Below are 13,397 nucleotides of genomic sequence, written 5' to 3'. Positions count from 1 at the left end.
AATTGGTGGAGTGGTGGAGAGCCAAAAATCAGACTGTGATGGGTTGAAAAGTTGAAGGTAAGGAAATAAAATTGTCTTCAGGTAATTCTTCCAAAAATTTTAGTTCTAAAGGGAAGAAGAAAATGAAATAGGATGCAAATAACAGTAACAGCTAACACACAGTGCTATGTGCCAGGCAGTGTTCTCGGAGCTCTACATACGTTCACTAAGGCAATACCTACAATGACACAGGTTCTTCTACTCTCACCACTTTACAGATGGGAAAAGTGAAGTACAGAGGTTTTAATGTAAAGACATGGAGCTGGTAAGTGACAGAGCAGAAATTAATAGCACTGGGAAAGAGATGTTTGTACACTCATCTATGTATGCACATGTGTACCTACAAATGTGCGTAGACATACACATACAAGCACACATACACTCAAACACATCTAGATATCTATCCAAAAAGCCATGAAGTTCACACTGGTATTTCCAATTCCAATGCAATACTGCAATATTTATCCTATCCTTCCCCTTTTCCAGTTTTGTGATTCCCTTCCACAACAGTGCGGAATCTTAGAACAAGGATTTGAATCTAGATGTTCAGCTCTCTTCACCATTATACTCTAGTGTGTCCATTTACTTTAACAAAACTATAATTTACCGAATAGAATTCAGTTGAATTGGTACTCAAAGCAAAGATCTCTTAATTGGTACTCACAGTGATATTGTCCAAGAGTTTGGCCATATGTTTAATAATTTCAGCATGTTGTACAGGTTGCATCTGCAGTAATTTCTTAATGACAACCACACTTTCAGCAACAACTATTTCTGGAAAAAAAATCAGGTTATTCATTAAATGTGTGTAATGCAATTCAAATGCGTTATTTTTGGTAAAATGTAAATTTAAATTAGCAAAACATTCTATATGTCTTAAATGACTAGGGTGAAAACTATAACCATGAGTGTACTTCTAAGTTTTTTGGGTGAACATTCATCTGAACTAGAAGCCTATACTTTAATTTCTAACTTCTGTTGTGTCCCCTAGCTTCTGATATTCCTTTAGAATCTCAGCTTCTTTAATTCAGAAAAGCAAAGTGAGGTAAGACTATGTAATCACCATAATGTTCAAGTGTCTCTGGCTTTTAACCACAGCTCTCAAATAGCTCTTTGATTCCTACCAATTATATAGTGGTAAATCAAACACCTACAATCTAATTAACATTTTTTTCAATTCTAAAGAAAATAGCAAACTTAAAAATAAATTCCTTAAGTGACATGTCCAGAAAAGTGAGTAGTAAGAATTATTAGTAGCAGGAAAGATTTTACTATAGAAATAGCATGGACTTCAGAGCCAGAAAGAGAGGGCCTGTGAGCTAAACTATCTCCATTTTGATGCATGAATCCACTCAGTCTTTCTTGGTCCAACTATGTGCTCTTAGAGGCTGACCTCTGTGGACAGCATCAACCAGACTCCTTTGCCCCTGACTTCCAGCTATATTTAGCCCATAGGAAGAACCAGCAGGAGTCCTGGGGGCAGGAAAGAATATTTATTATCCTGAATCCCTCTCCTGCCAGGCCTCCCTGGCAATGCTCACATGTCTCTAATGAAGGTTTCAGCTTCTACGGGTCTCCTGCAGGGTCTGGTAACTGCCTCCACTCCTCAAACCCCTTCCCTTCAATTCTAGAGATGGTAAAGGCTTCTCACGGTTGCTGGCCTGCTAGTCCCAGGGTGTAACATCATACCTTGTTGGAGTCCCTTAACTCTGCTCACGTTTTTTTTTTTTTAATTTGTTTATTTTTTTTAATATATAAACTTTTTTTATTGAGTTATACTCATTTTACAAGCTCACGTTTTATAAATAGTTCCTTCATTAAATTCTCTTAAGTCATCCCTTTTAAGTGTATCATCTGTTTCTTGCCAGGGCCTTAACTAAAACAGTAATTGGTACTAAGAGTGGCTCGAGAAAGCAGATCATCAAATTGGGATTCTGAGATTGAGATCACACTGAAGTAGCTAATCACTGGTCCAGAATTACGTACGTTTTTGGTGGCACCAGTAGAGAAATTTAATAAACTAGCCAGAGCACCTGACCTTTGGAATAAATCTTATATAAACAATTACTAATGCTACTGATGTCAAAGAAATACAACAAAACTGCCTTTACTTATTATGGTTTTTTTTTTTTTTATAAACTGGGATTCATGAATATTAGAGATTCCCCGGGCATACACACTATACAGGTTTATTTTAATATTATACTAGAAATATACCATGATTTGTGTTCTGTTATTCTTTTCCTCTGAAAAGTATTTTCTTATCTAGCTCCCTTGAAGAACATAAGCAAAATTTTTATTAATCATCATTAAACATACGTATTTCAAACTAGATATATGTACACACACACACCCCTCTTTCTCCATGGGAATGATAAATTAATATTGCATAATGTTTTAGTTTATAAAATGGTACCATATTTCTTTTTCTTCTTACAATACCATATGGTAGGTACCTCATTATCATCATTTTAAAGACGAAGAAAGAGAGATGCACTGGAATATATGACTTTGTCCAAAATTCAAACTCAGAACCAGAATATATACCATTTTACCTCTAATGTTCTATGTTACTATGAGCAGGTATTACTTTTATAAAGACCACCTCTTGGAACCATGAGGAAAACAAAGATAAATCAGAATGAGACTCTGCCCTCATCAAACTTGCACTCTACTAGGCAACATTATGTGGTTATGTAAGCAATTACCATGCAAGGTAAAGTATGGTCTAAGTGTGGTTTTAAAGAATCCACAGTATAAAAATTTATATTTTTAAAATGTATTACTGCAAAACTAGCCTAAGTGAAAATTTTAAAGTTGTATACTTTTAATTATGCACATGTGGAGGCAGTGTTGGCTATAGGTGAAATAAATTTGGCTTTATCCTTTGGTGCTACCTTAGTTTCCTATTGTTGTTACAGATTCGCACAAATTTAGCAGTTTCCAGTTCTGGAGCCAGAAGTTAACACAAGTTTTATGGAGCTAAAATCAAGGTATCAGCAGGACTAAGTTCTCTATGGAGGCTCCGGAGGAAAATCCATTCTTTGCCTTTTCCAAATTCTAGAGGCTGCCCACATACCTTGGCTCAAGGTCCCCTTCCAGCAATGGCATCACTCTAACCTCTGCTTCTGACATCTGACCTTCTTGGTTACACTGACTCCACCTGAACAATCTTCCCATCTCAAGAATCTTAATCACATCTACGAAGTTCCTTTTGCCACATTAGGTAACATATTCACAGGTTCCAGGCATTGGGACCTGGACATCTTGCAGGGGTGGGGTGGGGTGGGGATTATTCTGCCTAACCCAGGTGCCTTCTCATTCCCTTCGGGTAATTCCACCCTGCTTTTCCTTTATACTACCTAGTGGTTTTCAAAGACCTCAGCACTGTGGTGGGACTCCACTACAAGCACAAAATGATCTTATGTTCTGGAACTTTCCCACCTTTCTCCTCGTCTTCAACAGAACTTAACAAGCCCAGTCTAAGAATTACAGCCTACTATTTTAAAAACTTTTTGTTTTGTTTTGGTAAGAACATTTAACATTAGATCTACCCTCTTAACAAAATTTTAATACATCACATCACATCAGTGTTGACCACAGGTACAATGTTGTACATACAGCAGATCTCTAGAGCTTATCCATGTTGCTTATCTGAAACTTGATGCCTGCTGATCAGTAGCTCCCCACTTTCCTTCCCCCGAACCCCCAGCCCCTGGCAAGTACCTTTCTACTCTTGGATTCTATGAATTTGACTATTTTAATACCTCATACAAGTAGAATCATTCAGTGTTTGTCTTTCTGTGACTGGTTTATTTTACTTAAGTTCCTCAAGATTAGTACAGCCTACTCTTAAATGCATTTTACAAATGAGGAATCTGAAGCCCAGGGAGATTGGGTAATTTATTCAAGGTAACAATAATATTCAAACATAGGTAGTCTAGTTCTGCCTGTAAGCAGATAGCCGGCAACAGAGTAACTGGTCAATACAGGAAGACTACAGGACACTTGTTTTATATTACTGTCTCCCTCCATTAGATTACGAGCTCTCTAAAGGCAGAAACATTTATAGGCTGAATGAATTTCTTATTCATCTATTCAACAATTACTAAATACCTCAACTGATTCAAGTCTTCAACAAATGCTTATTAGATTATATAAAACTAAACAAAACAAAAAATAGTCCTCTGTTCTAATCCTTTTAATTTACAGTAGATGGTAAGAAGGTTATAAAGACAAGCAAATTTTGCTAATATATTACCTAAAGAATATTAACTAGGGAATTAAATTATCCTAAGTCATTTGAAATGCAGCTTTCTCCTAAAGGTCCTTAAGAAATCCGGTTATCAGTGAATCTTACGTAATGATAACTGGATTATTTTAGGGCAAGAAGTCCTATCCATGCCAAGACGGAAGAAATCAACAATAATAAGCAATAAAAAAAAACCCTACAGGTCTAAGAAGAATATATTAAATATATGTAAAAACAATGAAGTCTAGTTGTCCCTACGGTTTTAAGATATATTATCTGAAGAGATGATGGGGTATTCATAGTAATATAAAATCAAAGAGTCACAGATCCTTAGGGCCTCAAAAGATCTTACAGATTTTAAAGAAACTGAGGCCTCATTCACAATATTTATTCCTAAAAGCAAATTTTTAATAGGAAGAGAAAGGGGCTTGGTTGTCACGATTGGTCATTATAAGTTAAAAATATCACTAGTTTCTTTAATGTTACTGATTTAATATAAACATTCTCCTTATTTGTTTCATTGCTCACTTTTACTGAGCCAGATTTCCAAACTACAGACGTGTAGCAATACGATAAAGAGTTAAAGAATCAGGCTAATGATGATTATGCAACCAGAAACTGAAAAGTAACAATTTAAGTTTCTTAATATTCAAAGCAGTAAAAAAATTCATGTCTATAAACAGTTTTGATTTACCAAAGACAAAAGCCTAAACAGTAAAGTATCAGTATTTAAATTAGTAAACACTTCCACCTTGAAGAGTGATTATAGGTTATGTTAGTCTCCCATTGTCCAATTATAAAATGATCTATTCTTCCCTTAAAAGTACTACAAGGGTACAGAATATTCATCTTTTAAACAGAAGTCATAAAAGATATTTTTTGAGAAATTAATGTGTTACAAAGCTGAGGCAGAAACAACTGCTTTAAAATCTAGCTTGAAAATTTCACATGAGAAAAAACAGTCAAAATATAAAACTGAGAAACCTTGAATATATTTCATATTTGAAAGAGATAATCAGTGTTCTGATTTGTGGTGCTTTTTGTATGCAACCAAACTGGAGTGTGTCTTCTTTGGTCATTACTGAAGATACAGGAAGATGAAAACATATTTTTAAACTCACATTTTAACGTGTGATTAAAGTGTGACACAGAAACACAGACAAAAAGAACATTACCGTTAAAAGTAGAAATAGATAAAATGGACGGCATTTAGTATCCTGTCTTCTGTAGTTATCTTCTACAGTCAAATTTTTAAAAAACCTATTTCCATGATAATTTTTGTTGCCACTTATTTGGAATTACAATACTGCATGGAGAAAAATGTTCCATCCATCATAATATTTCGAGTTTACAGGTGAAAGTTGATAATTTTATGCTCACAATAAAGATCATTCATTTTCGGATAAATTTTCTTACAATTTTTTTTCATTGGAAGTACTTACAACAATGCTAACAGCTTTCTAAAGAGATATGCATGTGGGAAAAGACAATTAGGGACAATAGAGCCATTGTAGGAGAAAAAGTTATTTTTCACATAAAATATAAAAAAAAATCTATTTCATTGTTTTACCTTATGGTTGCTATGTCACATATGTCTGTGCCTAGATATATTATATCTGTATTATATATAGATATAATTCCACAAAAAATTTCAATGATTTTACACAGAAAATTATGCTTTTCCTAAAAAGAATCTCTTGTTTTAATCTCATTTTAATTAAATTAAGTAAATAATTTTAAAGGAGAAAGTTGAATCATTTTTAAAAAATATTATTATTTTTTTATTTTGATGGGGGGAGGTAACTATGTTTATTTATTTTTAGAGGAGGTACTGGGGATTGAACCCAGGACCTCATGCATGCTAAGCAAACGTTCTACCACTTAAGCTATACTATAGCCTACCCCCTTGAATCATTTTTCTTTCCTCTTCAAATGGTCTCATTTATTCTAAAGCCAGATCATAGAAATAACTGACATTTTACCACAGAAAGCACGAAGTCTAGACTATGTATTTCACTGGATATTACCTACCCAGTTTTACAAAATGTTCAGACACTGGCTTAAAAACATGAAGCTGTTGATGACTTCTAAATCTAATTAATCTTGAGTATAAAATTATTGGGTAGATTTCTGGAAAAAAACTCTGAAGGTGCACATCTGACATACTTTTTTGATCTAGTCTTTGCAACTTCTCATGTTATAAAGTCATTTGCCTGCTTTTAGCACCCTCTGCAGGTGAACCAATATTGTACATGACTTACATGCCATTACAAAGCAGTAAAATGGAACCTCTGTGGAAAGCATACAATGAGAGTAGTTCAATGGCGAAGAAATAAAATAAACAGATTACATTTTCTTAGTTCTGTTCAGGCAAGAAAATTCTGTTTACAAGTTGACTGTCTAATTTACTAAGACAACAACAAAAAACTGTGTGTGTGTGTATTTCAAAGATAAAATGTTACTATTCATTGTGATCATGCTACTGTCATACAGGAAAAACTAAAATGCAAAATTAAAAGGAAGTTACAATTTGCTGATCATACCAAGAATATTCAAATGATAAATTATTTGAAAGTAAAATGAAACTGTCAACTTACCATCCCTGTTGGACAACAAACACACGAGGCCATTGAGGCACGTGTCAGTGACTTCTGAGATGTTGGTAGCACATCTGCCTATAGTTTGAATAGTGGCTGCTGCAAATTGTTTATCCTGGCTCTTCACATAGGTCTAAAAAATATTATCTCAGTTAGTTTATACATTGGCACTATCAAGTGACCAAAAGAATCCCTATGATATTAAGCTTTGACAATACATGAGAATTCTAGAATACATAATCTGCACACCTATAGGCTCAGCAGGAGGTCCAATTCTTGACTTAATTTAGTTTTGTTTTTCATTTAAAGAATGTGGCTACAGAAGAGGCACAGTCTCAAGCCAGGTTCATTCACCTGTGGCCACAGTGGCTTATGACTCCAAAACAGATAGTGGGGAGCAGTCACCCAAAGACAGCAATTAGTTTAAGTGCAAGGTTGAAAGAGATGATGAGAACTCTCTCTTTGGAGGTTTCAGTTCATTTAACCAGCAGCATCTATGAATCTATGAAAAAAGGGTTGCTTTTTCAGAGATACTAAACCTGAAAATTGGAAGAGAAGAAAAAGGACCAATACGCTATTGATAAACATTTTACATTCAAAATGGTATCTGAACGGTAGTGAAATACAATAGCTACAGTGAGTAGCATTTCCATAAAGACTTTATAAATACTCAATTTACAACAAAATAAAATACATTCTGGAAAAAGATTTTCTTTAAAAGAATGCTTTAAAAACACACCATAAACCATATATTTATACAAACTTAGAAATAAATCACTTACTTATTATAGACCTAAAGAATTCACTTTGGTTATAACTTTCCTAATTTAAAAACTAAGCTTTTATTGTGTACAGAAATAAAAGTACTTTTAATATGCATATTTATTTATTTTCAGTTGAAAATATTATATATAAATGGAATTTAAAATCCTCTTTTCAACTGAAATTTATTTAAAAGATTCTTATCCTCAAGTGACAAGTACACAATGTAGAATTGACACCATGTTCATCTAACATGCAAAAAAGGATATGCATTTAATGGTGCCTAATGGCAAATGGAAGAAAAAAATCCAAGAATATCTAAAAAGACACACAAATTTATTGAAAATGGTACCAAGAACACAACGAAATATTAAAGAAATAAATTAAACAAAATGAACTCTTTTAGTTCCATGTAGGAAAGATTAACTGTATGTAAAACCATTTCCCAGTTGATTACCTAATTTCCTCAAAAAAAAGGAGTCTTTTAGAAAAGTTTTCTATTTTACTCATGAAGTTATTATAAGTATGTACACATCTATGAACATAACCTATAAACACAGAAATAAGGTACAAATACAGACAGTGATAAAAATGGAAAAAAGAAGAAAGAATATATTATAAAGTTTGACTAAACAATGGACCATATTAAACATCCTGATATTGTATGAAATGACTGGATCACCAATATTCTGAAACAGGTCCAACGTGTCACCTCTATACAACTAAACAATGCCACAGAATTATGAGAGACTCACTCCCTACAACCCCACTAAACCAGACATAAGCAGAAAGTAGACAGCAGAAGGACATAAAAAACAGATCACACATGACAACAGGAAAAGGGACAACTGCAAACACAAAGACAGAAACTTAAAAAACTTAAAAATAAATAAATAAGCAAACCAACAAAAATGAATGAAAAGTCAAATATGAGCAATGTTCTGTAACTATAAATTATTGGATAAAAACTTGAGATACTATTATTTTCTGGCATGTACATTTAAGACAAGCAGGTATCCAAGACATCCTAATTTTACAAGGAGTTTTTCTAGAAAAATATACAGCATGAAAGGGCAGTAACCCAGTTATGAAATTATAAAGCATGGACATGTTATAATACTCTACTATTCCTGGTAAAAGTATAAGATCACATAGTTAAAAAGAAACACAATGTCTATATAGCTAAAGAGAAATTTAATACAGGCATATGGAATGATTATGGCAACAAAATAACTTAAAATAAAAGCTGGGAGTTGACAACAACTCTAATTAGCATATAGCATGTGGTATAGTTTTGTTAAGAAAACTGCTGACTAGATGTAAAACCCATAATATTGATATGAGGCTTTCTATTACTATGCTCCACCACTAAGTCTTCAGAGATGAACCTTCCATCATAAAGTGCAAAAGATCCATGAGGTAATTTTTAAATAATACTTTTTGGGGGTGTGTAGCTACAAAGCATCTCATATTTCAAAAAAAATGATTTTTAACATACAGCAAAACAAAACATTAACAATAATTTAAAAAATTATGATAGGAGCAATTTTAAACCAATTTTTTGAGCTATATATGAAACTAAGAGGACAATGTCTAAAACAGTGGTATGTCAATTAAACAGGACAACCAGGTAAGAAAAGAAGCCATTTTCATGAGTGCAGAGCATGGACTATTGATGGTGACAGCACAAAGAGACAGAATCCTTACAGTTATTTAATTTCAAACTAAGGGTTATAAATCAGTTTCTCAAATCCTATGATATGAAAACATGAAAGGGGCTACTATTCCATTTCTCTTAAATTTTAAATTTGTAGTTAATGTTTATTCCTTAAAATTTATAAATGTATTAGTTGTCAATCTTCTTGAATCACTGTTTTATTCATAACATTACACACTTCTAAATTGAGAAAGATGTATATCTAACTTTGAACAGATGCTTCAGAAGTTACTGTATAATTAGCATTGTACACAAACCTGAAATTCTCGAAGAAGAGTTGAAATGTTGGCTTCATTTGCCAAGTTTGTCAAAATTTCAAGCTATTGTAGAAAAAAAGAAAAAGTATACATTTTAAAATACAAATAAAAAAGGATGAATTTAATAAAGGTTAGACATTTAATAGGAAGGTAATTTCTTTTTTTTTTAATCACACTATTATAAAGGTTGTGAGGCATCATATCCTTCACATGAACTTTATCTCCCTATATCTACAAATAGAGAATAATTATACAGTGTTTAAAAAATATTTCCAAAAGCGAATCCTGTATCTTCTTTTTTTTGTCCCAACTTTACAGTGTATATCTAATTAACCTAAAGACTTAAGGTAGTTTGACTTCTTTTTCTATTATTAATAAAGGTAGAAAATAACTTGCCCCCCATGCAATACCTCTGCATTCCAAATAAAGTTAATTCTCTTAATTTGTTCTTCTTCATCCTATCAGCCCAAATACTGAGATATTATACTTCTCTCTTCTGGATTTATAATTATAAGAAATACGCAATTAAAAGTTTATCTCCAATAGCTTCACTAAAAACATTTCAGTTTCTACTCATAAGAAATATTCAACATGAAGGAAAGCATGGAGAAGGAAAAAAAGAACAGAGAACAGACAGAGCATGGAAACTGAGTTTAATTAAAAAAACAAACCAAAAAACCTAAGACACAACTAAATGGAAGGATAAATTTACAAAATAATTGGTTTGCAGTCATCAAAAGTGTCAATGTCCTGAAGGTCAAAAGACTGAGAAACTTTCAGACTGAAAGAGACTAAGGAGACAACTAAATACAGTAAGTACATGATATGGAATTGGATCCTTTTTATTATATATTGAGATAATTAGTGAAACTTAAATATAAGTGATTATTGCATAGATGTGCTGCATTGGTCTTAGTTTTCTGGTTTTCCTGGTTGTACTGTGGTCTGTAGGACAATGTCCTTGTGTGTAGGAAATATACACAGATGAATTTGGGGGTGATGTGGTATCAGCCTGGCAACTCTAGAACCAAATGGTTTGGATAAAACTGCTTCTTTTTACCTTTTCTCTATGTTTGAGATTTTTTTTTTAAATTGTACAGAAAATTTAAATGTTCTCATCAAAATAAAATGAAAAGTCAAATTCACAATCTAGGATAAAACACTAAATCCAAACTCTCTATCACTTAGAACACACAGTGCTGAAATTATCTATTTATATGTCTGTCTCCTTCACATATTATAAGTTATTTAAGGTGTAGGTAGCATATCTTCACTAGTTTTTAGAATGTAGCACAGTAATTAGTATGTAACAATGTATTTTAAAAAGTGTAAAGAAAATCTCTCAATGTATCTATTTTTTTAAAAAGCAAGTCTCCATTCTGCAGATGTTAGAAGTTATAGCAATAGTGTCAAAGTAAACATGCATTAGAGTATCTGAAAAATAAAGAGCATGCATACCTTCAGTATCTTGATCATTGTTGGATCAGTTGACCTAACATAAAAACTCTTCAGATAAGGTTCAAATATACCCTAGATTATAAAAATAAATATATGTAATTTATGGTACCAATGTATTCATTTCTCTCTTGAATTTTGTGTTCATAATGTACGTACCTTTCTTTGAATTGACATAGTTGCTATATTCTGTAGGACAATATATTGCACCTCCCTAGAAATTAAAGAGTTTTCACTGAGTATATTTTCCAGTGAAATTATCTTTAAGTAAACAGTACATTAAAGAAAAAGAATCAGCAATAAGCTTCATATTGAATGGAACTCCTAAATATACTATTGAAAAGTTTTTAGTAAATCTTAGACATTTATGCCTTCTTTTAAAACACACTTCCCTTACAAACTATTAATAAATTAGATTTGAATCATCATGAGAAAGAGGTAAAACAAATTTTATAATACTGTATTCCTAAGATGTAAAGCCAATACTGTAGCTGCTCTGAAAACATGCAAAGAAGGTATTCTTAGGGCTAATGGAACAAACATGACCAAAGTGTTAATATAAAATCAACTGGAAAACTCACCATGCGACTCAATTCTGCCAAGAGTGGGAGAAAGGTTAAAAAAAAGTCATGCTATTTTATGTTCAAATATCTAAGAAATGAACATAGAACTGAATTTGGTATAATGCTTCATGTGAAAGATGCATTCCTGATCCTTTTGATAACCTTTGAAACAGCTATGGAGAAGAAAAATTCCTGAACTGATGCAAGGGGAAGAATCACTATATATAAAGACAGAGGAACACCAAGGGAACAGTATCTTACTAAGGAATGGCAAAAGCCAAACTAAAGTTGTGGCATTAAGTTTGAGTGAAGGACAAAAATAAGTATTTATCTTTCTCCCCCAACTCTGTTAGCAGAAGGATTCAATGAAAAAAAAAAATTAATTTAAAATAACTGATTATTGCAAAATATCCAGGGTAAGCTAAAAAGCTTGAAACAACTGTATTCTTAAATACAGAAAACAAAATGACAAAAATCTGATCTTAAACTGTGAAAGTACATGTCATGGGAACTCAATAAAAATTTTCTAAATTGTTGACCTGAACTGTTGAATTATAGAGAGGGAAAATTAAACAGAAAAGTATTCCTCCTTCCTTCCTTTCTTTCTTTCTTTCTTTCTTTCTTTCTTTCTTTCTATCTACAGGAAATGAAGAGTATGCATTTCTTCAAAATAAGTAGCTACTAAGAATACAGCTCTCCTAAATAGAGCAAACTACAGTAATTAAATATTATAACTTTACAAGAAGCAGCAATTTTGTCATTCAGCATATGTGCTGCTTTATATAAGCTCGTAAATAATTACACTAAGTCAATCTGATAATACACTAATATAGTCTTTCAGTGATCCAGATTTAACAGAACTCCCAAACGTTATCACCGTCACACCGAGAAATATTGAACACTAATACTAGGCTACTGATAACATGACATATTATATACCAAAAAAAATTTTCAGTATTTATCATTAAATTTGAGATAAATAATACAAAGGTTTTAAAAAAGATCCCCTTAAGTATGAAGTCTCATTCATAAAATATAGTCAGAGCCATGTGTTAAATGACTAAAAGATACATTTTATTTATTCAAACATTACACAAAAGAAAACACATATATAAAATCATGTCCTACCTATTGCTACGAAGTAAACGCACTAGTGATTTAGAAATAATGCCAGCTTCAGATTTTGGTGCTATGTGCCAATACAGCTGAGCAACTGCCATAACCACCTAAAAGATAAAGCATAAAATAATAAAAATTATGAACATTGTTTCATACTACAATGTACATTTTTACATATTATTTCCTTTAACTACTACAAAACTCCTGTGAAGTAAGATGAATATGTTGTTACCCTTCGTAACAGGCTGAAGAGTGTTCCCCTAAGAATTCATGTCTACCCTTAGAATGTGACCTTATTTGGAAATAAAGTCTTTGCAGATGTTATTAAGGTAATGACCAAGATAAGATCATACTTGATTAGGGTGGGCCCTAAATCCATTGTGAGTGTCCTTACAAGAGACAGAAAAGGACACACAGAGACACAGAGAAGGCGATCTGAAGATGGAGGCAGAGACTGCAGTGATGCCTGCAAGTCAAGGAATGCCAAATACTGCTGGCAACGAGTGGAAGCTGGTTTCCCCCGCAGAGCCTCCAGAAGGAACCAAGCCTGTTGACACTTTGATTCTGGACTTCCGGCCTCCTGAAATGTGAGCAAGTAAACTTCTGTTGTTTCAATTCACCCAGTTTTTGGTAATT

The 13,397-nt window shown here is 32.8% G+C and overlaps 1 protein-coding gene across 1 annotated transcript in view; it reads right to left on the bottom strand.

The window, feature by feature from the left end:
* AP3B1 (adaptor related protein complex 3 subunit beta 1) overlaps nt 1-13,397 on the bottom strand; it is a 221,021-nt gene that overhangs the window by 108,477 nt on the left and 99,147 nt on the right. The window contains exons 9-14 of the mRNA XM_072958469.1: nt 12,771-12,868; nt 11,239-11,293; nt 11,083-11,154; nt 9,625-9,687; nt 6,889-7,021; nt 704-813 (exon numbers count right to left, since the gene is read on the bottom strand). Of these exons, the coding sequence (XP_072814570.1) occupies nt 704-813; nt 6,889-7,021; nt 9,625-9,687; nt 11,083-11,154; nt 11,239-11,293; nt 12,771-12,868 (531 nt within the window). The remainder of the gene's footprint in view (nt 1-703; nt 814-6,888; nt 7,022-9,624; nt 9,688-11,082; nt 11,155-11,238; nt 11,294-12,770; nt 12,869-13,397) is intronic.

The sequence above is a fragment of the Vicugna pacos genome, chromosome 3 (genome assembly GCF_048564905.1).
Source record: "Vicugna pacos chromosome 3, VicPac4, whole genome shotgun sequence".
Lineage (NCBI taxonomy): Eukaryota > Metazoa > Chordata > Mammalia > Artiodactyla > Camelidae > Vicugna > Vicugna pacos.
The sequence above is the reverse complement of the archived record's forward strand: the minus strand, read 5'-3'. Positions and strand labels throughout refer to the sequence as shown.